The following is a 25,901-nucleotide window of genomic DNA, read 5'->3' as shown; positions in this document are numbered from 1 at the left end:
TATGGCCACGGCATAGTTTTCGCGTCACATTACTTGATTTACAGATATAATAAATTGCCAGTGATGCCAGCTTATTTACAACCTTCGAATGCGACACAGTGCCTCTTCAACAGAAGCTTCACTCGTACCTTCGGACAATACACATAACCTGTACGTACAATACCAGTGTTTGGTGATATAAAAACAAATACCTTCATTTAGGTACTATATATAAGCAGTTCATTATATGTGAACACGAAATTTCTGATAAACATTTTAGAGTTGCACGTTATTACCGATATCTGTTCCGCGATACCCTCCTCGCTCTAGTCGCATGCGTCATGCGACTAATGAGTGTCGTGCAAAATGGATTCCAGAAAAAATGCGCCGCTGCCCGGACCAGTTCAAGCCCATTTATTTATTTTTTCACTGTTAGTTTTTATATTTCACTTGCAGAATCCCTACAGATACCCCATAAAAATTTACGACTTCCTCTCATCAACAAAATCGTTCGGCGTTTCTATACAGACAATACGCTTTAACGAACAACGTAACAAAGCGTTTCACGTCATACGATAAAACAGCGCTGGATTGACCCTTGGCATGATGTAAATTCAAGAGCACAGATGCCGTAGAAAAACTTCCAGCCTATCATTCACATCCGGCATACTCAAGGCGAACTGCATTAAAGTCTCATCAGGTGAGGCATTTGCGTAAGGCCGACATCCGATGGAGCTGGTAGGAATGCACCACGAGTCAGTGTAGCGCGGCAAACGACTACGAGGGAAAAGGAAATATACAGCAAAATATTGTGCGATTTCCTTGATTTTTACTTTATCTGTCGAACGGTATTATAACTTATAAAACATCTACTTAATAGCGCATATAGTGTATAGAAAGTTCAGCGCGTTATTCAGATGGAACTGAGCATTTGGTTCCAGGTACAGTCGTTAGCTCTATCCTGCGGTTGCTTCGTCAGTCTTTCCTTTCTAAACATCCCGTGTATTGTATTAACAAATGTACAGAAAATACATCTCATTCGTTCTGAATTTCTCATCCAAATGGCGCAGCAATGCAGGTAGCGCCCATCGAAGCTTGCGGCATACAAAAAAGAATAGGCAGCGGTTGTCGTTTCTCAATATAGTCCTGCCTTTCCTTTAGTGTTCGAGGCAAATCACTTATGAACGCTCAATATACAGATTGAATCGCCGTGTAGTTACATACAAACGTTTCTGCGCTATTTTTAGTAGGATGTTTCAGATGTTCGATCATATAGGTTGCGCCGGCTGCTCTCCTCTGAAGTTGTAATTGCGCTCGAAACAATGATCATAATATAAGCGACAGTTAGAAATTATCAAGTGATGTCATTTGTAACGTTTACTGTGCAAAGCAGATGCTGCTGGGAGTTCAGAAAGTATAAACCGTCCTGTTCTTGCAAAAGTGGTCGCTCTCGATTGCCACATTGCAAGCATGACCCCGGCGAATGCTGACTCATTATAGCCACGGACGCTAAATCTGACGCTTAATTGTTCATTGGGGTCATCTGCGCCGCTTCGGGTGGAGTTCAAGCGGACTCTTTCGCCTTACTCAGCAAATACTCGAACACAACTCAGCAACGCTGCGCAACCACATGCGGACTGTTCGCGAGCCGTCGTGATATCTGCTCACAGTAATACTGGCAATACGTCGTCCGTGGAGACGCATCCACTTCTCGCGGCCTGGAAAATGGACTGACGCGAGCTGTGACGAATATTTTTTCTTCTAGCTGAGCAGTTTAAACTTGCGAAGGCCGTTTATTAAAAACGAGTTTCCGGCGGCATCCATGCCATAACGACGAGACATTTCCAGCACGTGCGGCTTAAGTGATAACGCAGATGGCTCTTGCGAAACGACCTGGCGCATCAGGAGAACAACAGCTCCCGCCTGGGACAAATCGCCCAATAGCCCACTGGCTTGCGTGTCATGACTGTTTGCCAGTAGTTATATCTTCCGGATGTGCAATATGACAGGAATTTTTGAACCATCGTTTCTGATGCGCTTGCTCCATTTTTTTTTTTGCATGTGTGTTTTTCTTTTTCTTTTTTTTTTTTTTTTTGAGAGGACAAAGGCTCTGACTCACTGGCACGTGTACCCAGTACAGCCAGAGTGACTGTCGGTGCGACGGTCTGTACGACGTTACGAAAATGTAGCTCCCAAATGTGTGCTCATAAGCTGGCCGCTTGAGTGACACGCGCTTGTAGATTCGTAGATTCATTATGGTGACGTCTTTCGTAGGGGTTCCTTTTTTTTTTCGCTGTGATATATTCTGACTTTATTATGGGACATGCTTTTGAACGCAGCAGCTATCGCAACTTCCTAAAAAAGGCACAAAAGGAATGAAACTATACGCCTACAAAGCGCAGCACATATATTCTGACGCAGTACTTCCATAGTAGTGACAAATAAAAATATCGCACTTCAAAGGAATAATAATAATAATAATAATAATAATAATAATAATAATAATAATAATAATAATAATAATAATAATAATAATAATAATAATAATAATATTTGTGCGGGTTTAACGTCCGAAAACCACGATATCATTATGAGGGACGCCGTAGTGGAGGGCTCCGGCACTTTCGACCACCTGGGGTTCTTTAACGTGCACCTAAATTAAGTGCACGGGCCTCAAGCATCTTCAAAGGAACAACAGACACTGACGACAAAAAGCGCATGGTATTATAAACACCGCTAGTACTAAAACTATGGCGTGACGTCACTGATGCTCACACGGACACCAACACATGTGGCAGAGCCACAAACACAAAATCGCTCGTTTCTGTTCGCAGCTCAAGAAGCTAAAATCACCGAGCAAAAGAAGTAAACATGATGCTGAACACGAAGGACTTCGACTTAGTTGCCCGTTGCAACAACCCAGTTTTCATAAGCGTTTTTTTTTTTATCAAAATATAAAATAAATGAAGGAGTTGTTGTCACCATTGCTTGGTGACGGCTACCCCTTTCCACATAGTTGTTAGGATAACAAAATAAATAAAATACAGTCCTACAAGTTCAAGAACTCAGTAGCCATCTCAAATATTAGTATCTTCTTTCATTCACCTGGCTCGGACAGAGAAGAGGCTCTTTACTGAGGCTCCAGCCTTTTAAAAAAGGCAGAGCTTTGCCTGAACAAATAACCCTTACTTTAAAACAAGATAAACGAGGGAATGTCGAGGCTATCACGTGCACTTATTCTGAACATGACATGTCAGTGGTGTGCAAGGCCTTTGAGCTTTCCAACGTCCGGGTACGAGCCTAAAACAATCGCACCACAGCGCCTTATCTCCCTGCGCATAAACTGATCTTCTTTTGTTGCCTTCATGAAGTTACGGAGAAGTGATCTTAACCCATATATGCCCAGTGTCCTACAAATAGGACGCTTCTTTGATGCACTCTAACATCGCTTTTCTTTAGCTGATGACTAGCGCCATCTACAGCACATCAAGCAGCCTTCATTCTCAACAGTTGCAAGCCTAGACATTGCTTGCTTTTCATGCTGCCACGTGCCGACCGCTTTCTCCGGGCAAACGCGTGCTTTGTATGAAAGACGCCATCGAGAGGAAGAAGTGCAATGTCGGTGTGCACGTGAAATGTTTCAAGGCTTACCACACCCGCACATAGCACCCCTAATGTCCAGTGTCCTATATGTATAGGACGGCTTGAAAAGCAGTGTTGCGTTTACCTGGCAGTAAATGAAGAACTTGTGCTTTCTTTTGAGGGTAGAAATACACTTTTTCTGAAAAAAAAAAATTTGTTTTGTCGTTTTTTCTGAGTTTGGGCCACGGTGTAAGAATAAGTTAGGTGCTGACACTCACCCCTCCGCTTGAGGAGAGGGCGCGGGCAGATTGTGTTCGCCGATGACCTTGAGCCACGAGTAGTTTTCGCGGCGCGCGTTGAGATGGCGCTACAAAATTGCGTCTCAGGGGCTCGCGCTGCGCTCATTCTGAAATTCGCGCGAAAAGAAAGATCTTCCTGAAAGGTTTTAGTGCATGGCATTCTGTGATTTATAAACGCCTTGCCCTGTCCCGTGAGCCCTGTCAGTGCATTTGTTTTGCTGATTCGCGTATTGTGATTGAATGTACGTATACCTCGACGCTGTGTATGATGCCCAGTACCCTTTAGCGGCACTGTCGCTGGCTGCGCCTCGAAATGGGCAAAAAATGTTTTGTCCCGAATTTCAAGGCTTGTACGGAGCGTGTGTCGCTATTCAAGGTTCTGCGTGAAACAGAGCGCTTAGATAAGAGAGACGACAGGTGATTCCGAGAGCAGACAGAGTTTTGGAGCCTACTGACCATGTGTGCGCGAAGCATTTCCCGGAAGAAGCGATCTCTGCAACATATCATGCAGAGTACAAGGGAAATGTCCTGTTGCACGCCCGAAAGAAACCTACGCTCTCTTCGGATGATGTGCCTAGAATTTTCCACGGCAGCGCAAAATACATGACCGTGCAGCAAAGAACCAGGAAACCTCCGCGAAAACGGCAGGCTCTACTGCCGACTTCTCTGAAGCGACGGGGGCCAAAAGGTTCAACTGCTTCGGAAGTGCCTTACCCAACCGCTGAATGTACGCCAAATTTATTGCACGTAGAAACAGCGACTCCGCGGCATGGCGATGCTGAATCAGCGGGCACGCAACGCAAGAGGCCGGGCTTCGACTTCTGCAGCGACGAGCCCCCTCCACGTGAAGAACGGGAGACTTCTGAACACAACACTGATCGTGTGAGTGGCCTATGCGCCTCACGTCGTCATCAAGCCGGAAAGGTAAATTCTTGTTTTAAGTTCAGATGCCACTTTCTGAGCTGCCTCATCTACGCTTATTAGGACCAAGAAACATTAAATGTTGTGGAATAATCAGTGAACAGATAGTTTCGTGATACATTGGTTGAAACTTGTCTGAAGGAGTTTTTTTTCGTTAAGTTTGCTAAGCATGCAACTAGAGCGCAACAGCGATATCTCACACTCACGACACTCACACACATGCGCGCACACACACCACATACACAAACACGCACGCGCACAAACACGAACGCACGCAAATGCACACACCAACGCACATGCCCTCGCGCACACACACGCACGCGCGCATGCACTCACACGCACGCAGACACACACGCGCGCGCAAGCACACACGTACACACATACATACGCACGCACACAAATGCACACAGGCGCGCACTCATACGCACGCACGCAAATGCACACACACGCGCGCACATACACACGCTCACACACGCGCGCGCGCGAGCACACACCCGCAATACACACACGCGCGCACACACACGGGCACGCACGCAATACACACACATGCACACGCACGCACACAAATGCATACACACACACGCACGCAAATGCACACACACGCACGCACATGTCCTTACACACGCGCAAGCACACATGCACTCACACACACACGCAGGCACAAATGTACGCACACACATGCACACAACACACGCTCACACATGCGCGCGAGCACACACTCGCAATACACACACGGGTGCACACACACGAGCACGCACGTAATACACATACGCACACACATGCACGCGCACGCACACAAATGCATACACACGCATGCACACAAATGCACACACGCACATGCCCACAGACGTGCACACATACGCACGCGCGCAAATGCACACACGCGCGCGCACGCACTCGCAATCGCAATACACACGCGCACGCGCGCACACGAGCACGCACGCACACTATCGCCTGCCTTATCGCTAGCGTGCCTTCGCTCTTCGGTTGACACTGCCTGCCGCAAGGTAGGCCAAACCGCAAATGCCCTCCAGCTGCTATCCTTCGAGCTGCTATCCTTATTGCAACTACCTCGAATTTTCACTCACGGCCAACGCTGCATTTTTGCTCAGAACCAAAGACGCCGACGCCGCCGACACCGTCGATATCGGAATTAAGCGAAACGAGCTCTTTAACGCGGTCGCGTCAAAAATGCGACCGCTCTCCAGACCAACGTTTGCTGCTGTCGGAACAACACCGTGGTCGGAACATTTATATGAGAAGAACGCTTTTGGGAAATAATTTTCATATACAATTAGAAAATAAATTTCGTTACTGCAAATAAATTTCGTTACTGCAGAATCCCAGTGTACTAATTTATTCACATCTATGTGACATAAGTATATCGCGCGTAATAAACAAGCGAGGCTCCGCAACAATAACCTACTACGCGCGGATCGCCGCCTTTCCCCAATGAGCCCCCGTCTGTTTGCGCTACCTGTCGCAGCCAAAAGGAAACAGCCAAGGCGGCGAACATAATCTGGACGCGGCGCCGGTGGTAGAGTCATCACCTAACTTATTCTTACACCGTGGTTTGGGCATATATGGGTTAATGGCGCAGGTCCTAGAAAACGCTATTCTATCACTGATACCCCGATTGCAGTATTGAAACCATTTTACTGGATATTTCAAGACATGGCTCAATGCCGAATTAGACTTATTTTGCCCTTTTGCCCAGATTTCGAAGCACTGAGCATACTGCGTTCCCCGCCACGGTGGTCTAGTGGTTATGGCGCTCGGCTGCTGACCCAGAGATCGCGGGATGGAATCCCGGCCGCAGCGGCTGCATTTTCGATGGAGGCGAAAATGCTTGAGGCCCGTGTACTTAGATTCAGGTGCACGTTAAAGAACCCCAGGTGGTCGAAATTTCCGGAACCCTGCACTACGGCGTCCCTCATAATCATATCGCTGTTTTGGGACGTTAAACCCTAGATATTATTATTATCGATTGGTGCGTTGCTGGCACATGATGTTCTAAGCGGCTAGTGGTGATATCTAATATATTCCCGGAAAGTTCAAATCCAATGCGAATGCGCCAGAGGATCGGTCGGATTTTTACCGGTACTGATGCGCAGTCGTAGCCAAAAGAGCAGACGATGCTCTTGAGGGGAGGAAGTGGGTCCAAAGTAAGTTGTTTTTCTTTCTTCTTTATTGCGATCGCAAATATATAAACACTTTCGGTGGGTTTTCGCCGTCGGGATCGCCGCCGCCGTGATGTTTCGTATATACTCCGAATCGATAACACCGCCCCGCGCGTCGTATGTTCCGTGTGGGAATTAAAGCGTCCGAGAGCTGCTGTTGATCGCTGCTCTAGCAGAGAGGAAACACCCCGCCAGCCTTTCGTCACGCCAAAGGCGCATAGAGATAGGAGCCGGAGGGTGGGCTGTGTGCCTCCGGGAGGAAAGGCGTACTTGGACTTAGATGCCGTAGTTGCCCGCAGTGGCGCTTGTATCTCTAGATGGTATTAGCAGGTGGCTCGTACCTTTGCACATGTTGTGCTCTCATCGCAAAATTTACGTTGAAGCCATAGACAGCACGAAGGTCACTTCACTCGCTGCAGCTGCCGTGTTTCCTAAATGAGGGAGCTGTTCAGCCTTTTTTCGTATAACGATCCAATTTATTGCTGTCAGATTCATTGCTTCGCCCTTGCGGGACAATTGTGGCTTTTTTAATGGAATGTATAAATGTAGCACCACCGTCATCGACGCGCGAAACTACACGCGTCTCGTCAGAAACCCTACCATAGCGGCGTGGAGTGCGTTTTCAATGTGTGAAATTTATTTTGGTACCATTTCAAACTCCCTTATTGCGGAAACGAGGTCACTTCAAACGTCGATTTGATGAAATATAAAACATTTTGAATTCACCTCACAATTCCGCGATGTGCCATTTCTTTTTTCTTTCGTTTTTTTTTTCAGACAAACGTCGAATGCCATTCGTTTTAATACTTGAGCGGTTTCGCTACATATATGTGAGAGCCGATTTTATGCACTAGTCACGAAAAGTTGCTGCGCTTTGGTTACTGCCATCCCGTGAAGCAGCAATAAGCACGGAATGTTTGGCACACCACTTTGCAAGATCTCGCCCAACGCGCCTGTTACATACGATAGAGCATGCGAGATGCCGTGGCTACCGGCATCACATCAAAGTTTAACAGTGTTGACGGTTAGATAGCGCATATTATGCATCTCGACATGATGTAGATTATAATTTAATATGAACGAATGGTTACTCTGTGTGCGAATTACCGCTGTTTTGAAAGAAATCAGTGTCATATAAATAATAATAGATATAAAATATTACCTCTTTCCGCTAATCAGTTGATAGTTTTTAACGTTATTGGGCACGGCAGTTTTCCGGGAAGGTAATGGGGTTCGCGGAGCCAACGGAACGAAGTGGAGGAATGTCGCTACCTCGAAAACTTGTTCTTTAGAGGGACCTTACTTTTCATTGCACTGAGACCCCTCATAGTTACGTTGCGAGAAACTAAATAGTCGTCGTCGAACCACCCTGACGGCAGACCGGCAAGCTACATCAAGCGAGCTGAAATGTATTGTTGCGTACTTCTGAGATGTTTAGTAACATTCGTTTAACAGCAAATTACGCCATCCGTGTGGCGAGGAGTGTTGACTAAATCAAGAGGCCCCGACGCGTGCGCGGTCCTTGCATCGTAAACGATGGCCCCTGCCTCGCGAGTCTTTCCGACGATGTGAGCGAAAGTCACCTCTGGCATCCACGGCTGCTGCTACGCTGACACCAGCGAATGTGTGCACGAGCAGTGCCACAAAAATATAAGTAAAGAAGCGACACTTAATCGATTTTCGTCATAATGTTATAGTGCCGTAAACGCTGTGGTAACCAGACTGTACCACAGCGCTCTTGTTATTTTGGATGTAAACTAAACATGTTCTACGCCCGGTTGTAAATAACGTTGCGCGATTGCTCGTAGAAAATAAGCGAAGTGCTCGTGAGTCGTGCATCATGCATTTTGGCAACACTCACGTGTTTATTTCCGGGTAGATCTCGGTGAGGATGTTGTATGTCTGGTATGGCAGCCAGCACAGCGCAAAGATGGCTACCACAATGAACATCATCTTGGTCACCTGGAACGAAACAACAAAAAAAAATGTTCGTTAGAAGCTGGGGCATTGAGCTCACTGCAACTCCTTCCGTGTTCGCTTTCTTTCAAGAAACAAACATCGAAGCATCTATCTCACAAGAAAAGACAAGGACAGAGTTAAAAACCGACGAACACGGGCGCTAAACGAATATACCCCACCAACAATCTCACGCTGAACGCGAACAGCATCGTGGGACCCCGCGTAAACGTTGCCCGATATTCGCCATTCAGTGTCAACTGAAAAACATTTATTCTAGAAGTGATCAACAAAGCAACGACGTTGACGCAGTTTCAAAAGCTTTATTCAACTCTGGGGCACCTACACATCATAAAAAACATGCAGTGAATGGTAGTTTCAAAAACCTTCAATATACGGCTTAGAAATTTCGCCGCGCCAGATTGCTTTTGGGTGGTTCCTGCGTGTGGCAAACACTTGCTTTTCTAAAATCAGTGGCTTTTCTCTATCGCACCCCTGAAACGTAAAGTGTCTGCGCTTCTGGTTAGCAGCCTAGAATGGCTTGAATGAAGCGGCAGCAAAGCCTTTTTAGTTCTTGTGGAGTAAACCAAGCACACGTGGCTGTCGTCCTGTAAAGTCAGTGTTAGATCTAAAAACTTTAATGCGCTTTTCTTGAGGAAGCTCAAAGCTAAAGTTTATGTTGTCAGAACGTTCTTCAAATAAGAAAGAACGTCTACCGCCACAGCTTCCAAGCAGTCTCAGGGCAAAGACCATAAAATCATAAAGTCATTTACGTATCGGAAAGGGCGAAGCACTCTATCGTCGTTTGCTGTGATTTATTTTAGATTTTGTTCAAACTTAGACAGAAAAATCATACATAGCATAGAAGCCACAGGTAAGCTACTGCAGATAACTTGCTTCCGAATAAAGTGGCAGTCTCAAAGATGTCTTCCCCCTCTGCTTGTCAGCTGCGGCGGAAGACATTAAAACTAGGGGTGTGCGAATAGTCCATTGTAGAACCGAATCGAATGTGAATCGAATACCGATGACTCCGAATCAAATACGAATACGAATCGAATACTATTCGATTAGTTTTCGAATAGTAGACAACCATTTTCAAAGCCACCCTAGAATGGTAACGTAACCATTTTTGAAACAGCCTAAAAATTTCAGAACACTTTATCTGCAACAAATATTCACCACCTTTAACAAAATAACCTTATGATTACTTTTAACGGCCAAAAAGAAACGCAATTTTGTAAACTGGGGCAAGCTTGTATACAGCAGCAACTAGAGCCTTAAAATTTGGTAACAAAATGCAGGAGTGGCTACACTACTCAAGGTGGCATTTTGTCAACAGCTTTTAAATAAAACTTATGTATAAATATTAGACAATATTCATGAGTCAACGTCATCCTAACTGTCATGATGAAGATAGTGGATTGACGATTTTGTCGCTTCGGCGACACTGGAGTTTTAAGGGGACACTGGAGTCACAAGAGCATAGGACGATCGTTGAGGCCCTACATGTCAAGCTTAAAAGGAAAAACCAAGCAATTCTAGAATCCGACAAAAACAAAAGAAGAAGAAAGGTTCATGTGATATTCGTAGTTTCGCAAAATATCAAGAAAGTTGTTGGGAAGCATGGAGCACAAGTAGCGTTTACCGCTCAGCGCGAGCTGTCAGGCATGGGCACGCGCATAGCAAATGCGGGAAAGAATGGTGCCTGCAAAACGAAGCATTTGAACAACTATGTAAATTGTTCAACAAGAGGCCGTTACATCGCTCTCTTTTTACATAACGTGGCGAGATCCCCATTCGCAGTAAACGTGAACATTGGGTAGCACCAGTTTTGCTCTGGAAAAGATGGCATTGGGGCACCAACAAAAAAAAAAGAAAAAAGAGACTCGTTTCGCCTACCAATTCAGAGGAACGTGTTGCTGGACGAGTTGGTGTTTGCTAACAGACGTTTTGTAGCGCTGAAGCACGATTACAAAAAAGGAACACAAGACGACAGGACAGGCGCTTCAGGTCTGAACAGGGGCTTCCGCGCGCGCGGAGTTATATGTAATGTGAAGAAGAAGACGCGTCGCCGGTCAGCAGTATCGCCAACGCTCGCCTCGCGCTGCTTGTCGCTGGCATCTTTCTGGACGGTGCTCTGCCCCGACTCGCTGTGTTTGTTCAGAGCGTCACCACAGGAACGCACCGCCAATAAACCTCTTCTCAATTGGTGGAGGGTGCTGAGGGTCCCCGTCAACTGAACCTGGAGCTGCGAAGCAGAACACTTCCGCCCGTCATGACAACCAACGTCGACCAACCGGCCCCGTCCGCCCAGTCCGGCAGCGGCACCGGAGTTCCTCGGCTGAGGGACCCCAAGGTTTTCAGCGGTGCCGGTGAGACCGACGTAGAAGACTGGTTCACAAACTACAAACTGGTGAGCGCACACAACAAGTGGGATGACGCCGACAAGTTGACACACGTCGTGTTTTATCTCACTGACGTTGCCGAAATGTGGTATCACAACCACAAAAGCGACATCCCGACATGGTCAGTATTCAAGACGTCTTTCGCTGAAGTGTTTGGCCGACCCGCTGTCCGTAAATTCCGCGCCGAACAACGCTTGCGCAGACGAGCACAGAAGCCGTCCGAAACGTTCACAAGTTACATTGAAGACATCATCGATCTTTGTAACCGTGTCAACGCCGCCATGCCTGAGTCGGACAAGATTCAGCACATCCTCAAAGGGATCGACGATGGCGCATTTCAGATGCTCCTGGCCAGGAATCCTCGCACAGTTTCGGAAGTCGTCACTTTATGCCAAAGTTATGACGAGTTGAGGAAGCAGCGCGCCCTGACTCGGCCATTTTCATCGCACGCCGACTCGCTCTCGAGTCTTGGTACTGTTCCCGAGCACTCGCCGACGCTTCAGGAGATCAAGGACTTCGTGCGCGAAGAAGTTGCTCGTCAACTTTCCTTGGTCCCCTTCACACAGGAGCCGCCCTCTCGTCTGCCGCCAACGCTCCGCACTGTTATTGCCGAAGAGGTCGCTCAAGCCGTTCCCGTCGCTCACCATCAGCAGTCCGTGGCCGCGCCTCTTACATATGCGCCGGTTATGCAGCCCGTAGCCTCACCTATTACGTATGCCCAGGTGGTGCGTAGGCCTCCCCAGCAGCCTTACCCACCTATGCAGCAATATGCCCACCGATCTGCACCTCTTCCTACATCTTGGGCCGAGCCGCGAGTCAGCACTTCTTGGAGGACTCCTGACAATCGCCCCATTTGCTACGCCTGCGGTACTCCAGGGCACGTTGCTCGATATTGTCGCCGTCGCTTTCAAACATCCAGCGACGCTACCCGGCCGTTCCAATACGGAGCTCATCCCATGCGCCCATCTCCTACCGGACCCTCACCATCGGATGCTTACACTGACCACCCTGACTTTCCGTCGCGCCGCTCACCATCTCCTCGACGGCGATCGCTCTCCCCAATGCGTCGCCGACCCGGACCCTCGAACCAGGAAAACTAAACGCCGCAGTTCAAGAGGCAAGAACTGCGCCATCTTCGAACTGCCCAAGTCCTCGCACTTCCCCTGCTAACGTAGTCGCCGTATCTGTCGATGGTTTTCCTTCATTTGCCCTTGTAGACACCGGCGCAGCCGTTTCTGTTATAGCCGCCAAGCTCTGCCGTTCACTACGCAAAGTGACCACGCCGCTCTCTGGACTGTCGCTACGCACGGCCAGCGCACAGCACATCACACCTCTCGCATCCTGTACTGCCCGCGTATTCATACAAGGCACTATGTACGTCGTGGAGTTTATTGTTCTTTCTGCCTGCTCGCACGACGTCATCCTCGGGTGGGATTTTCTATCACGTCACAATGCCGTCATCGACTGCGCACGCGCTGAAGTTGAATTTTCGCCGCTGTGTGCAGAGCCATTCCACGACGCTCTTGTTCAGCTGCCTAAACTCGTCGTGCGCGAGGACACCGACATTCCGCCTGCCTCTCTTGCCGTTGTCCCTGTCTTTTGCGGTGGCCTCAACGATGCTACGGTCTTGTTCACACCTTCCGACACCTTCATGAGTCGCAGAGCCGTCCCACTGCCTTTTGCTGCTCTTGACATCGCTGCCGGCCACAGCAATATTTTTGTCTACAATTCCCTCTCCGCACCGGTTACGTTGCTTGTCGGCGAATGTCTCGGTCGCGTGGAAGAGCTTGACCCTTCGTTCTTTCTGAACGTGCCAGACGAATCGTGTCATACTGACTCGAGCGACCTTCTTGCCCTTTCAACACAGGAGGGCTCGTCGAGTGAAATATTCACGAGTTCAATCGCTGATACCCTGACTGCCGAAGAACGCGCCGCGCTTCTTCGACTTCTCCAACACTTCACGACTTCGTTCGATGTTTCTCAGCCGCAGTTGGGCCGCACGTCGGAAGTCCACCACTACATTGACACCGGTTCGCACCAGCCGTTGCGTCAAAGACCGTACCGCGTCTCTGCTGCAGAACGTCACGTCATCAACGACCAGGTCGAAGAGATGCTACGCCGTGGCGTTATTCAACCATCCCACAGTCCTTGGGCATCTCCTGTCGTGCTAGTTCGCAAGAAGGACGGGTCTATTCGTTTTTGCGTCGACTACCGTCGCTTAAATAAGGTGACGCGGAAAGACGTCTATCCTTTGCCGCGCATCGACGACGCCCTTGACAGCCTCCAAGGAGCAGAATTCTTCTCGTCCTTAGACTTACGTTCTGGCTACTGGCAGGTTCCGATGGCTGAAGCTGATCGCGAGAAAACTGCATTTATTACACCTGACGGGCTGTACGAATTTAACGTGATGCCCTTTGGCCTTTGCAACGCACCTGCCACGTCTGAACGACTCATGGACAACACATTGCGTGGCCTCAAGTGGTCTATGTGTTTATGCTACCTCGACGATATTGTCGTTTTCTCTCCCGATTTTCCTACCCATCTACATCGGCTCAGACAGGTTTTGACGTGTTTAACCAACGCTGGACTGCAACTCAACCTTAAGAAGTGTCGCTTCGCCGCGCGGGAGCTGACCATCTTAGGCCACATAGTATCTAAGCACGGTGTTCTACCCGACCCTGCGAAACTTCGTGCCGTCGCCGAGTTCCCGAAGCCTGTTACCATCAAAGAGCTTCGAAGTTTTGTCGGACTATGCTCCTACTTCCGGCGCTTCGTCCGAAATTTCGCGTCCATCATGTCGCCGTTGACCCAGCTCCTACGCGGCGACACAGACCTCTCCTCCTGGTCTCCTGAGTGCGACGTCGCGTTTGCTACGCTCCGTCGTGTGCTCACTTCTCCTCCCATCCTTCGCCATTTCGACCCAACAGCTGCAACTGAAGTGCATACAGACGCTAGTGGGGTCGGTCTTGGCGCTGTCCTCGCCCAACGTAAGCCCGGCTACTCCGAATACGTCGTCGCCTATGCGAGTCGTACGCTGACAAAAGCAGAGACCAATTACAGCGTCACTGAAAAGGAGTGCTTAGCTCTAGTATGGGCGCTTACCAAGTTCCGCCCGTATTTGTACGGTCGCCCGTTCGACCTGGTAACGGATCACCATGCCCTTTGTTGGCTCGCCACGTTGAAAGATCCGTCTGGCCGACTAGCCCGTTGGGCACTCCGAATTCAGGAGTACGATATTCGCGTCATCTATCGCAGCGGACGCAAGCACTCTGACGCGGACGCCTTGTCTCGTTCGCCTCTACCTCCAGACTCGGCCTGCGCAACGAACTGCACACACTCAGTCACATCTCTCGACATTGACTCCGTAGCTACTGAACAACGCCGTGACCCATGGATCGCTTCTCTTTTCGGCTATCTGTCGGGAGCCTCGACCACTCCTGCATCCCGATCTCTCCGCCGCCAAGCTGCCCATTTCGCCATTCGTGATCGGCTGCTACACCGACGGAACTACGCTCCCGCAGGCCGTAAATGGCTCTTGGTAATTCCCCGAAGCTTAAGATCACAAATATGTGCTGCCTTCCACGACGATCCACAATGTGGCCATGCCGGAGTTTTCAAAACCTATGAACGTATTCGCCATCGCTACTACTGGCGCGGCATGTACAACTTTGTACGAAAATTTGTTCAGTGCTGCCCCGACTGTCAGCGTCGCAAATCACCGCCTTCACGCGCGTCTGGAGCCTTGCAGCCACTTCCGTGCCCTGCCAACCCCTTCGACCGCGTCGGCATAGATCTCTACGGCCCACTTCCAATGACACCGGATGGCAATCGGTGGATCATAGTCGCTGTGGACCATTTGACACGCTACGCCGAAACTGCTGCTCTGCCAAGTGCCACTGCGCGGGACGTAGCGTCTTTCGTCCTACGCCAATTCATCCTTCGACATGGCGCACCTCGGGAACTCCTTAGTGACAGAGGTCGAGCCTTCCTCTCGGAAGTCGTCGAAGCGCTGCTTTCCGAATGCCACGTTGTTCATCGACGGACCACGGCATACCACCCGCAGACTAACGGGCTCACCGAACGATTCAACCGCACCCTCGGTGACATGCTCGCGATGTACGTGACATCTGATCATGGTAACTGGGACCACGTTCTTCCCTTCATAACGTTCGCATACAACACCGCGACACAGGCTACCACGGGATTCTCACCTTTCTTCCTCCTGTATGGCCGCGAACCTTCGCACACCATCGACACTCTCCTACCATATCGTCCGGACGCTTCCGAATGCCCACCTGTGTCCGAAGCTGCCCGACAAGCGGAAGAGTGCCGCCAACTCGCGCGCACCTTTACATCCCAAGAACAACAGCGCCAGAAGGAAAATAACGCCGACTCACTTCCAAGTCCCAGCTATTCCCCTGGATCTCTTGTATGGCTGGCTGTTCCGTACCAAGCTCCTGGGCTTTCCTCAAAGCTCGTCCCAAAGTACGAAGGGCCTTACCGTGTTTTGGAGCAAACATCCCCGGTGAACTTTATAATTGAGCCAGTTTCCCCATCTGACGACATGCGCCGGCGTGGACGTGACCTCGTCCACGTGGCACGTCTCAAGCCATACCACAGCCCTCTGCCTCCAGACTCCTAGGTCGCCAGGATGGCTCTTTTCCGGCGGGGGCGAATTGTGAAGAAGAAGACGCGTCGCCGGTCAGCAGTATCGCCAACGCTCGCCTCGCGCTGCTTGTCGCTGGCATCTTTCTGGACGGTGCTCTGCCCCGACTCGCTGTGTTTGTTCAGAGCGTCACCACAGGAACGCACCGCCAATAAACCTCTTCTCAGTAATATTTGCTTGGAATGCTTTCAATACACCGCCTTTATTGATGCTAACTATTTGTGCTACATAGTCGAACCCGCATATATCGAACTATCAAACAAAGCGGGAATTCGATATATTGCATAATTCGATATAAAACTTCGGAAAAAATTTGCTGTATTTTCGATGCGAATTTCAGTGCGCAAGTTGTCTTCACGGTACTGCTCTAAAATAATGCAAGTGAGCCGACTTCATGGCAATACGCGGCATTTTTTTTAGTTTTTATTTTTACGTGTTTTCTAGTTGGGGTGCCGGTTATATGCAGAGGCGGGTTATAAGAGATAAAATGCTGTATCCATGTAAACAGCGCAGTTGTGCATACTCGGCGGGCGCTTTGACCCTATTGTCGGCCTTGTTCTTCAATATCGTACTCGGTGCGCTTCTTTGGATGCTGTACGCAGTGGTGACATCAGACATCTGTTCTTCTACGACTTGGGGTTCACAACACCATACGTGAACTAATTGAAGCGCATTTTAACAGCCAAATTGAACGTCTGCAGCGGACAAGACAGGGTTGTCTCATTCTCTCTCGGTTGGGATACAGCGTGCCAAACAAACCGCAACAAGAGCCCAAACATCTTTCACTAGATATCAGGAGGAAAATTCAAGTAGCCCCCATACCCCGCAATATGCACCCTGATCGACATAAAGGCCGGAGACGAGCAAGAGTAAAAGCTCTAATGCGAATCGTAGGTGACGGCACATCTAACGCACCAGTCCTTTACACTGATGTGGCCCGATATCCACAAAAACGGGCCATGTGTCTGGTCGTAGTGGACAACACCGATTCTGTAACGGTGTCGGCTACACTTAAAACCCTGGACAGCGGCACGGCAGAGGAGGCTGCTATCGCCCTGGCTATTCTACACGCTTCACAATTACCAGCACCGGACGAACCAATTACCGTGGTTACCGATTCACAAACTGCCTGTCGGAACATAGCGAAAGGAATGGTCACACCCTACACACACCGTATCCTGACATCAATACACCCCACTTTGTTACACAGGGTGCGTATCGTCTGGACACCTGGACACGCCTCTCTCCATGGCAATGAACGCGCTAATGCGGTAGCTCGAGAGCTCACAAACCGGGCGCCATCGGAAGAGCTGTCCAACCCAGACAATGCACCAACAGCACCACTCAACTACACTGAAACGCTACAACACTACCGACAAAGCCGCATGTACTTCCCACCACCACACAAATCACTCAACCGAGAAGACGCTGTTGCCTGGCGGCAGCTTCAGACTAATTCATTCCCCTGCCTTTACATCCTTCATCTCTTCCACCCCACACAATATCCCTCATACTGTCCCTATTGTGGAGCGAAGCCCACGGTGTATCACTGCACCTGGGAATGTCCACAACCACCGGGCTGCCGCCCTATTCCTTCACCCTCACAATCCTCTTGGGAGACTGCGCTGACCAGCTCAGAGCCGCAGGAGCAGCGTCGGCTGATCCAGCGGGCACGTGGTGTGGCGCGAGCCAATGGGGCCCTGAACTAAGGGCTCCACCCAACGAGGATAATCCTTGAGGCCTTCACAAATAAAAGTTTTCTCTCTCTCTCTCTCTCCACGTTCGACTGTGGTGATTGCAATCTGCTTGGCGGAGAATAGCAGGTTCACGGCAGCCGTCGCGTTCCCAAAGGGAGCGGAGGATCGCGGAGGAGCCAACGGCGACCCCGGCGGCCGCGCGCGACGACGAGGAATTATGGGAGAAAGCGCGTGACGACAAGCGGTAGTTTCTACTCGCTTCGTGCGGCGCCCTCCTAATGACACCTCTCGCTCTCTGAAAGTAATGTGAGACAGTCCCCATCCGTGAGGAAAAGCCAACTTCTTGGAGTGTTTTGCGTTGCCCGATGTCCGTCATATGAAGTGTTCCGGCTATTTTTGTTTGTTGTAGCCGTAGATTTTCCTACGCATCGACGTTAAACCATCATCTTGTTCGAAAATAGTTCGATGTAAAGAATAATTTGATTTACCCGAGTTTGGATATAGTCGAGTTTGACTGTAGTGTGAATATGATAGGTTATCAAAGGGGGGCCAAATGGAAACCTTTGCTGGTTGAATATTTTGTGTAGTAGAGCCTAATTTGACTGAATATTCCGCGCAGTCATGAGCCATGGATAGCATGGAAAGCTATGGAAAGCTGTTTATAACCCCAAAGAGCCTGACGCCGCGTCCGAGAGCCCCCCACCGGTGGTGAGCACCACCGAACGCGTTTTTTCTTACCTTTTATTAGCATTCTTTCTTTTCCGCTGTAGAACTAGCAAAACGAACGGGTTTGCGTCATTTCTTTTTCTTATCAGTATACCCCGTGGTTATTCTGTTAAAAGCTACCACGACGTCTTGAAAATAAGCAGTGAACTAGTACCTCATTTCCCTGTAATCGATACCTGGTTTGAAGCATGTTGCATCTCCGGCGCCCACCGACGCACACTGCTGCGCGCTTCATGGCTACTACCATCTTTTCGTCGACCTAACTTATACACCGACAAAAACCTTGTTATTCAAGCGTCCTTTGCATTCAAACTGTGAGACAGTATTCGATACTTGTGGTGACTCGTTTTTTATTCGACTCAAAGCATCACCACACACGGCCAAGTGAGGCCACTTCGCGGAATCGCATGCACAAACCGCGCTGGTGCCATGAAAAAGCAAACATATATTCCCACCATTTCAAACCGACGGAACAATGTATCTTTATTTTACACCAAAACATGCTTCCAACCGCTTAACTCATTGCCGCAATTACCTCGCATGCATGCCGCTGTGCCCTTTCCAAACTAAAGGTGAACGCTCAGCAGATACCTGCCTGGTAGGCGACAAATGGATTAAAGAAAAGGAGGGCCCCGTCGAAGTTTTGTTTCTTTTGCATACCTCGACGTTTCGTAGTCCGACCGGCTCCTCTTTGGGGGTGAAATGGCGTGGGGCGTAGCAGCATTTAAATGCGCTTCTGACGCTTTGACGCTATGAAAATGTCCCGAAAGCGACTCGTACCGCCAAGGCGGTCCAGAGATATCAGGCCTGAAACACCCCCGAAGCATAGTCACTTAGCCAACTAGTCCACGTTTCCAAGTTATGTTAGGAGAATCACGGGTTCGAGTCACGCTTTCGAATAGATTTAGGCAGAATATACATCTGCGTTCTAAATTAGCATGCTCGAGTGAAATGCAGACGAAGTTCGCGCCTTGGAGATGATCGCCTTTCGCTCAGCTCCCAGGTAGACATTTGCATAGGCAGCGGAGATCGCATAACCGTTGCACAGTAACCGCAAAGGCATGGAGGCATCTTACAGGCAGTACTGCTATTGGCGTTGCATAAGCGGCGAAACACAGGTACGGTAAAATGGAGTCTGCACTACTAACATAAATGCCGACATGAAGCAAAATCTGTTTATTGAAACACGCGCATGTGAACCCGGATAAGGAGCAATTAACATTCTGTAATATCTTAAGGACAGTTCCTGGATCGAGCGTAAGCTTTCTTCGCGGGATTCGCACACCTTCAGCGTTCGTAATGCGCGCGCAATGCAACGCGCCTGAAAGCGCAGCCCGGAAACCGCACACTCTTCGATGAGTGGAGTGGCGGTTCTGTGCAAATTCCGAGCATCGCGAAATTTTTTGCAAGATCGCCCTCAGGAGCCTTAAGCATGAAATGTCTTGGTGCAATTTCGGCGCGCGTGCGTATCCACTCTTGCACCATGCAGCGTAGCAGCAGTTCAGACGTTTATCGAGGCTCATAAATGCGTTAAACGTGCTTTAAAAAATGTTCTGCCGGCGTTATACACTTGTAACACAAGAAGGCAAAAGCCTTTCTGCACTCATGTAAGACGAGATGAGCCACAATGAGCTGTACATATGCATTACAATAAAGTGGACCCTTTGAAAGCCTTATGCGAGCCCTTTTTCGTTCACGAAGTTTTACCCTCCACAAGAATTCCGCATGGTGGTTAGCTAACCTCATCCAAATCGGCGTGCAGCTGCTTCTGGCGGCGACCGTCACGAAGAGTAAAGCTAGTTGTGGCTGCTATAATTGTGGCCAGGCGAAAGCTGATAAGCCGACAACAGCGTGCAATATTAATTTTGCTTCTTACACAGTGTTCTCTTCTGAAGGCTGAAGCATTTACGTCCAGTGTTGCTCAAAACTTAGTCATTTATTCGTGTTTCATTTAATGAACCAAGTTATGCAAATTATTTGTAGCCTCGTTTGCAGGAGCATTACTCACCCATAAAAGCATAAAAGTGGTACTTTCAAAAGTGAGCCTTAAGTGTGGTTTTTGAAACTTTCCCGAAATTTATCTCGAACTTTTCTAGTTCTTTCATAAGTAAACTTCTCGCAAAAGTTAAGTTCTCGTCTTGAATTCGGGGTTTAAAGCCTTACAATAAATTGCACCCTTTACGCAGAAAGCTTAAACAGTTCTGCTAATGCTCCTAAGGACTGGCTCTACCGCAGTGCTTCTCAAATGGGGGTCCGCGAAGCCATTTTTAAGGGTCCGCGAAACCGATCCTTGAAAAAAAAAACAAAAAAAAAATGCGTTTTCTGGAGGCGCACTAAATCCCGTGCCAGCGGCCTCTTCTGAATTTTTTTGTATGCTTCACCACATAACAATCTTGCATTGCAGAGGAGCTGACTTATGTTTCCCCTTCTCCATGGCTGTAGAGCTTTTGTTGCAGTTTTCTGCGACATGTTCACGCAAGCATGCTTTTTCCAGGATTGCATACATGAAGAGCATACATAGCTAGAAACAAGCTGAATATGGACGCAGACCTCACAACTTATTGACAAGCTGGTGAGATGCAATTGGCGTGGCACTTTAGTCTGACCATTCTTTTCCAGGGAGAAACAAAAGGCAGCTATTTCGCGCTGTATGTCGCGTTAATTTATGACCCCTCCCCCCTTTTTCTTTTCTTTTCTCTCACTACAAGGGGTGTCTGATCACTTCCACCAGTCCACAAGAGGTCCCCGAAACATCCATGGCTGAGAACCACTGCTCTGCCGACTCAGTGCGTTAATACAAATTTGTCAGTACCGTTTCAGGGTCCGCGTGAGACGTCTCTGTTTTTACGGCTTTTATGTTTTTATGGTCTGCAAAATAAACACCATACTTTCATTGCTTGCTATGGTTACTCGAACTACTCTTCACACCGACTGCGTTCACAAAAGCTAAGCTGTAAAATAAACGGGTCTCTGTTCCTTGCCATATCTGCGTTGTCTGTGCTCTCCGGAGATGGAGTAGCCTTATTACCAAGTCGTAAATAGTCTGGAAAAGCTTAGTTGTATATAAACCGGTTTCATGGACCAGTTCTTTCCATACACCAGTTCTTTCATTGTCACTAGGTTCCTAATGAGGAACCTTGGCGCATAATACAAAAGTGTGACCACGTCCGCGGGCAATATTATTACGTTCACTATACTCATTTCTCATGGAAGCAAACTTTGTTAAATTTGTGCGTCGTCTGCTTTGGAAGTGACTGACTGACTGTTTCTGCATGCTTCGCAGATCTCTCAGCTGTTAAGACAACACAACCTGGCCTAACGCTGGCGCATCGTCGTCGACCTGCGTTCAAGCGCAGCTGGGATGAGTGAGCTGGTGCGTGTTTCTTACTTGCCTTCGGTGGTTTGCTCTATGTTTCCTGAACCCTGCAAGTCAGGACTGCTCGCTCAACTTAGATGAATACGGCTTGTACCGTCAACAGCTGTCGTATAGATATTATAAATTTTATTTTATTTCAGTTTGTACACATCATGGAATTACACTAAATAATGGTGAATATTCCGGAAATATTCTCGGAAAGAAAACCTTAATTTTTAAGAACTACTGTGAAGGATGCCTGCAAATGGGTTATTCATGTTCGTCATACAATCACGTCGCGCAATACCAATTTTGGTATATATCAAGCTAGGAAAACGGCCGCGAATGTATCATGAGTGTGGCTTGCAAATCATGTCGTACATGATCTGCATGTCATGATTTTCATGTTACCACCTCTAATTTACGTTCGTCATACAGTCGCGTCGTGCAATACCAATTTTGGTGTATATCGAGCCCGCAAAACGGCCGCGAATGCACCATGAGCGTGGCATGTAAATCATGACATGCATGTCATGGTTTTCATGTTACCACCTGTTATTCATGTTCTTCATACAGTCACACCGCGCAATACCAATTTTGGTGTATATCAACCTAGCGAAACGGCCGCGAGTGCGTCATGACCGTGGCATGTAAATCATGACATACATGACATGCATGTCATGGTTTTCATGTTACCACCTGTTATTCATTTTCTTCATACAGTCACATCGCGCAATACCAATTTTGGTGTATATCAAGCCAGCGAAACGTCCGCGAATGCACCATGAGCGTGGCATGTAAATCATGACATGCATGTCATGGTTTTCATGTTACCACCTGTTATTCATGTTCTTCATACAGTCACATCGCGCAATGCCAATTTTGGTGTATATCAACCTAGCGAAACGGCCGCGAGTGCGTCATGAGCGTGGCATGTAAATCATGACGTGCATGACACGCGTGTCATGATTTTCATGTTACCACGTGTCAGTTATGTTCGTCATGTCGAAATGTCTCGTCGTACCAGTTTTCGTATATATCCAATCATTTAAACGGCCGCGAAGCGCCCCGAGACCATGTCATGTAAATTATGCCGCACATGACATGCGTGTCATGATTTGCACGTTAGGGCCCGTCATTATGTTCGCCATGAACTCTTGTCACGTCATACCAGTTTTGGTATATATGAAATTACCGGAATGGCTGCAAGAGCCCCAAGGCCGTGGAATGTAAATCATGCTGTTCATGACATGCATGTCATGATTTTCATGTTATGACCTGTTATTTATGTTCGTAATACGATCATATTATTCCATACCAATTTTGGTAAACATCCGATTAACGAAACGGCCAGGAGAGCACAAAGTCGTAGGCGGCTATAGATAGAGATAGATAGATAGATAGATAGATAGATAGATAGATAGATAGATAGATAGATAAGATAGATAGATAGATAGATAGATAGATAGATAGATAGATAGATAAGATAGATAGATAGATAGATAGATAGATAGATAGATAGATAGATAGATAGATAGATAGATAGATAGATAGATAGATAGATAGATACGCTCAAACTCGCAGAAGTTCGCTAAGAAATGCTTCGCATTTAAAAAAAACTGGAGGCAGGTGGGTTACGAACCCACGTATTCGCAATGCTGCCCACGTAGCAGGTGATGACTGCGGTACACAACATACCACATCCACCGTGAAAGTCACCGCGCTAAAGGGTGATTATGTATTCGCTTCATATGAATGGAGCCAACAGAAAAGAGCCAGGCTATTGATCTGTTCCACTATTCTCGTTCATTACATGGCCATGGTCCCGATTCGAGCGGCTTGAATGCCGGCAGGAAGCACACGACCAATTGCCGTCAGTGCATGTTCTAGCCCCACCTCCCAGGTCACAAGTGATGGCACCGGCAAGTATTAACAGGGGTATATTTAACATACATAAATGTCCAATAAGCTGGACTGACAAATAGCGCCGTGGTAGCTCATTTGATGAGAACATCGCATGCATAACGCGAACACGTGAGTTAGAATGCCCCCTGTCACGTGTCAATCGTTTTTAAATGCGAAGCAGTTCTTAGCGAACCGTAGGCACTTTGAGCGTTTCTATCTATCTATCTATCTATCTATCTATCTATCTATCTATCTATCTATCTATCTATCTATCTATCTATCTATCTATCTATCTATCTATCTATCTATCTATCTAGCCGCCTACGTCTGGGGGCTATCGTGATCACCTCCTTAACTTGTGTAGACGAAAATTGGCATGGGAGGGTAAGAGGATTTGACGAATATGACTGTCGGGTCATGACGTGAATAACGTGAAAATCCTGTCGCGTACGTCTTCAAACCCTTTCCTTCAGACACGTGTGGCACATACCCGTTTACCACGGGCCGCGGTGTACGGGTATGCGCAACAGGTGATTGAGAGTTTATATCTACCCAGGAACGGCGCGAACAGACATTGGAAATTTAAATGCGAGAGCGTTAGGAAAAACCGACATCGGCATGCAGCGTTGATCCGACGAATGCAAAGAATAAAAAATAGGATCCCAGCAGGAATTGAAACCAAGCATTCTGCGTGGCAGTCAGGCATTCTACCACAGAGCCACGCCAGGTCTAGAAACTGCTTTGGAGACACACCCTATGCAGGCGTGATGTCGGTGCAACGTCAATTGTAGTTGTGGTGCTGGCTATCTAATTTTATAACAAAGAAAATAAACACTACATATGCACTCCTACGATACAGGCGTCATGTCAGGTTAACGTCTGTGGTTCCAGTGTTGGCTCTGCTTTTGTAGCAGTCTAATAAACATTACATTTGTATTCCTATAATTCAGCAAGCTATATTCAAGCACCGCTCGACCCCGGATGAATACGCTAACGAAAGTTACGTATGATATTCACATCATCGCACCGTAAAGTGCACTTCGTTTCGATAATACTGACGTATGTGCTCTAACATGAGTGCTGACGTTTCGTCGGACCATAAGTTACCCTTTAAACGCCAGTGTTGTCGACGTGCCTGGTAAGCCCACGATGCGCAAACAACTACTTTTCTTACAAAAACACGTCGATACACCTCGTAACGCTTGACTCAAAGCAAAAAAAAATGCAGCATAGAACTACTCGCTGACTGCTCCGCATGAAATCGATTCCCTCCCGCAAGGCGTGGGATCTGCCGATTTTTTTCCCGCTCTCATTGCTATTCACTTTAATATCTCAACTAGTTTCAACTCAGTAAACAAGCAATCTGTCATACTCTTCCCTCGGTTTCAAGGGTTCGTTCGATTCATACAATTGCGTAGGACATGTGGAGAGAGCAGGGTACGTTTCTCAAGAAACTTGAATAAATATATTAGAGTCCCCAATGAATCTGCTCTGTCATCTTTAACGCTCACTGGCAGCGGCAACCCCCGAAAAACTCAGCGCCGTCTTTGGTCATCAATCATCCACTCTAAGAACTTCAAGAATTATTTACATGGTTCCAGCGGGCCATTAAACGGGCCCAATATTATGTTTTCTGTGAACGACTCGTTCTGATGTAAACTTTGGATGAAATAAAGCCTAGCAGACAGAGCCCCGATCAACAGACATGTGCTCAAACAAATATCCGTGTCCAAAAACGTTGGTCCTCTTCAATATACGCTGTCCCACTGTGTAAAAATGGATTGTTGTTGTTGTTGTTGTTGTTGTTTTCCTTCTGTGTTCTTATGATGCAGGAAGAGAGAGAAACCCAGGCAAAACTCGCACTAAGCTCCTCGAAAACCTTCAAGGATGAGTGGTCGCCCTCTTTTTGCAAAAAAAATATATGTGTGCGTATTTGCATGTGGCTGCAAGACATGTCACAAATATTACAAAAGAAAAAGAAAATTTAGTTAGCACCAGATTTTCGAGAACACCTCGCGCTGTCATGTACTCCAGAGCATTGTCCTAAAATGTAAAACAGTGCTTGGTGCTCCGTGTGTTGACGTAAGCCGTTACCTCACTTTAATTTAGTGTCCTGTTTCAACAAGGATGCAGGGACGCACGATTAGGCAGCCATCGATCAACGCTTGGGAAAGCGTGCAGCAGCTTTTCTGGGAGCTTCTGGCTGTCATTGTAGAAAAAAATCCACGCA

General features: G+C 47.9%; 1 protein-coding gene across 1 annotated transcript in view; it reads right to left on the bottom strand.

Moving 5' to 3' along the window:
- Nucleotides 1-25,901, bottom strand: part of LOC119379733 (neuromedin-K receptor) — a 193,538-nt gene that overhangs the window by 15,688 nt on the left and 151,949 nt on the right. The window contains exon 3 of the mRNA XM_049412117.1: nt 8,823-8,923. Within this exon, the coding sequence (XP_049268074.1) occupies nt 8,823-8,923 (101 nt within the window). The remainder of the gene's footprint in view (nt 1-8,822; nt 8,924-25,901) is intronic.

Source organism: Rhipicephalus sanguineus, chromosome 1 (assembly GCF_013339695.2).
Source record: "Rhipicephalus sanguineus isolate Rsan-2018 chromosome 1, BIME_Rsan_1.4, whole genome shotgun sequence".
NCBI lineage: Eukaryota > Metazoa > Arthropoda > Arachnida > Ixodida > Ixodidae > Rhipicephalus > Rhipicephalus sanguineus.
Note: the sequence above shows the minus strand (reverse complement) of the source record. Positions and strands in the feature narration are given on the sequence as shown.